General features: G+C 59.0%; 1 protein-coding gene across 1 annotated transcript in view; it reads left to right on the top strand.

The window, feature by feature from the left end:
* TMEM200B (transmembrane protein 200B) overlaps positions 1-338 on the top strand; it is a 1,212-nt gene extending 874 nt beyond the window's left edge. The window contains 1 exon segment of the mRNA XM_035901298.1: positions 1-338. Coding sequence (XP_035757191.1) covers positions 1-338 — 338 coding nt within the window.
* The last annotated feature ends 2,972 nt before the right edge of the window (positions 339-3,310 follow it).

The raw sequence follows: 3,310 nt of genomic DNA, 5'->3' as shown, positions 1-3,310 counted from the left end.
GTGGGGGGGGTGGCCACGTGATCATCAACATGGATGGTGGCTGCCCTCTGACAGAGCCACCACCGGCAGAGCTCAGCCCGGACACACAGCTCCACACCCCGGGACACTCCAAGTCCCTGGACCTCGGCCAGCCAGGGGTGCTGCTGGTGGCCCCCATCAAGGACCGTAAGAACCGGAGCTGGCCCCGGCTGGACCACGTCAGCCTGGTGGGTTACGCCAAACTGGAAAGCACAGGCGAGTCCTCGGACCAGCTGCTGGAGCCCAGCGAGTTCCAGAGCCGGGGTGAGCCCCGACCCAGCTCCTGGGTGGTGGGGATGGAGCAGGGCGCGCGGGTCTGATGTCCCCACAGCCCTCAGGGACCGTGCGTTGCAGTCCCTAATCCTGGCCCACACCACCCACCAGCAACTCCAAAACCCCACATCCAGGAGGGGCTCGGGGGTGGAGTTTTTAAGCTGATGCCAAGAGGCAGGTCCTGACCTGCTGCTCCTGGGGGAGGACTCGCCTGGGGTGGGCTGTCCTCTCCCAGCTGCCTCTCAACGGCTTCCCAGTGGATGTCCTTGGCCTTACAAGCCCTTCTCCTGGTGGCTTTTGCAGAGGAGCCCTCGCTTTGAGACCCAACACAAATCGCGGGGTGGGGATGCAGGGCGGGCAAAGCCCCGCCAGCCCCTGCAGCACTTTATTTCAGCAGGGTGGGGGGGATGTTTTGGGGGTTGGTGTCCCCTTGCCCAGCCTCAACCCACCGGAAAATTTGCCTGACCAGAGCACGTAAGCCTGACGGGGCTATTAAAGATGACCTGGATGCCATGCGGTCCTGCCTTGCCTCATCGTCTTGCCCGCGGGATGCTCGGGGTGGGCAGCGTGCCCACGGCAGCCGGTCCCGGAGGGTCTCCCAGGCTGTGCTGCCCCCACTCAGGCTCAGCTGGAGAGAGGAAGGATGCTCTCTAACAGTTGCAGGATAAGGTGATAAGCTCAAGGGCTGGGGCGTGGGGCTGTTTTTTTTTTGCAGAGTAGGGGTGCGAAGGTGCCGGGGAGCTGCGGGCAGCGAGGGGCGTGCGGCTGCTGCTGCATAATTAAAATTGCTGCTGGGGTGCGGTGGTTCCCAAAGCCCGTCTGTGGGCTGGGGGTTATTTTTGCTGTTTTCTGGTGGGGTGAAGGGTGTGGGTAGTGGGAAGGATGCGATGGGGCAGAGAGGCAGGCGTTGGTGTTAGTGCTGGTTTTGCCGGGCCCCGTTGGGTGCCATCGTGTTGTTTGGTGCCTCCTGGGTGCCCTCCTGGGTGCAGAACTGGAGCTGCGTGGGACGAGGCCGTAGAGCCAGCCTTGGCGCTGGGGTGGTGCGATCCCCGGAGTGGAGGTAGCAGAGAACCAAAACCCTGCAAAACCCCATCCCAGCAGGAAAATGCAGTAGGAAAATGTGGATAAAATGAGAAATGAAGCAGAGAAACAGGGTTCACTCCCTTGGGTGAGGCTGTGCTGCGGGATGCCTTTTGCATCCCGCATCAGGAGATGGCTCTGGGCTCAGCAGCCCGGAGAAGAGAAGCATCGGCTGCCTGTTTTCTTGCAAAAGAGCAATTTTTGCTCCAGCATTTCTTTCTCAATCCTTTCCCAGGGTCTTTGCCATATTTGCCCCTGGGGAAGGCATGGGCTGGCTGCTGCTTTGGTGCTCAGCCCCGATTCCTGTTGATTTCCCTGCACATGGTTGCCGTGTCCCTCCGATGTCCCCGTGGGTGAAGCCCACCCAGGGGGCGAGGAGCTGTCAGGTCCCACTGGCCGTGGCACAGCCAGGAGGTAGCAGTGGTGGGGCATGGCTAAAATAAATAGGAACTGGAGGAATAGCCTTCACCTTTGTGTATTTTAAGGCAGAGGCTGGAGGGCCCCAGCTGTGCCACCAGCTCATGCAAACAGCAGGGCAGAGCCACTGGGCTGTCATCCCTCAGCCCTGGGAGGCATGATGCTGGGTTTGAGCCAGGCCTTCTCTAAAAAAAAAACCCAAACACCTTTTTTTTTTTTTAACACCGAGTCCAATTCTGACTCTGGCAGAGGCCCTGGAGCTGGGGGGTGGTTGGGCACCCATCGCTGGTGGGTGCTGAGCCTTGGGAACTTCCCCACAGCCCCTCCATGGCAGGGTACCACTTGGGCACATGGCTGCATCTTTCCACAGCATCTTTCTGCGCTTTCCCTGTTTCTTGCTCCCCCCCCATCTCCAGGAAGATGTCACCTACCAAAAAGCAGAGAAGGTTATTTTTTTTTGCAGCAGCTTTGCCTTGTCGAAGCATTCGGCACCGGCATCTTGCCAGGCACCCAGGGACCACCCCTGATCCTGCCCTCCCCATCGATCCCGAAGTCAGTGGTGCCCCTTGTGCTCTGATTGCTGCCCGGATCATGCTCTCCAACCAGGAACACCCTGTCCACCCACAGCAGCCGTGTCTGCCGGTGCTGGGGACTCGTCCCAGCCCGTCCCGCTCCCCCCGTTCCCATCTTGGATGCCGAGGGTGTTGGCGGATGGATGAGAGCAAAGGGGCGAGGATGGCTCTGCTCGCTTCGAAATGTGGCGTTGCTGCTTAGATGGGATCTCTGCCTTTTGCCTTCACAAGGCCAGAGCCCACCATGGTACACAGCAATGGCTGAAGTATGTTTTCCCTGCATGAAATGGGGCTGGGTTTGACCCCTGTCCCTGCTTCTCCCTCTCTCTGGTCTGAAGCGAGCACAGAGCCTCGGACCTTGCAGACCTCGGGGACAACATCCTTCTCCAGACAAAGACATCCTTGCAGAATGGCTTGAAAACTGCCTTTTCGGGCAAAAATATATTCCCAGCGCAAGCATTCCCAGCAGCTCAGAGACCAACATCCCCCTGGCCTGGGGCTGGGCAGAGGGGAACCATCCCTGGCCGGGGGCTCTTGTCACCCCTTTTTGTCACCCCAAGGGGCTGGGGACGGGGGACAGGGCTGCGGGAGTCGGGGAGGGTTGTGCCGGTGATGCTGTTCTCTCTCGCCCGGCTTTCATCGCCTTCCACATCGCCCTGCATGATCAATGGCGCTTGGCACCGACGCTGGGAAACGGCAGATTAAAGCCTGCAAGGGACAAACCCGCTCTGCGCTCATTTTCGAAAAGTCAGGGTTTTCCACAACTTTTTTTTTTCCCCTCCCTTTGAAAACTCGGCATGTTTTGTTTCAATTTGTATTATTATTTTTTTCATTTTAATTTCTATTCTGCCTTTCAAACAGGAGCAATATCTGCTGCATGTCCTGTTGCCCAGAGCAGATCTGGGCCCATCTCCCCCTTCCCCCATGCCCCTCCACCCGCTCCCCGCCTG

This window comes from Egretta garzetta, unplaced genomic scaffold, assembly GCF_000687185.1.
Source record: "Egretta garzetta isolate BGI_Z169 unplaced genomic scaffold, ASM68718v1 scaffold368, whole genome shotgun sequence".
Classification (NCBI taxonomy): Eukaryota; Metazoa; Chordata; class Aves; order Pelecaniformes; family Ardeidae; genus Egretta; species Egretta garzetta.
The sequence above is the reverse complement of the archived record's forward strand: the minus strand, read 5'-3'. Positions and strand labels throughout refer to the sequence as shown.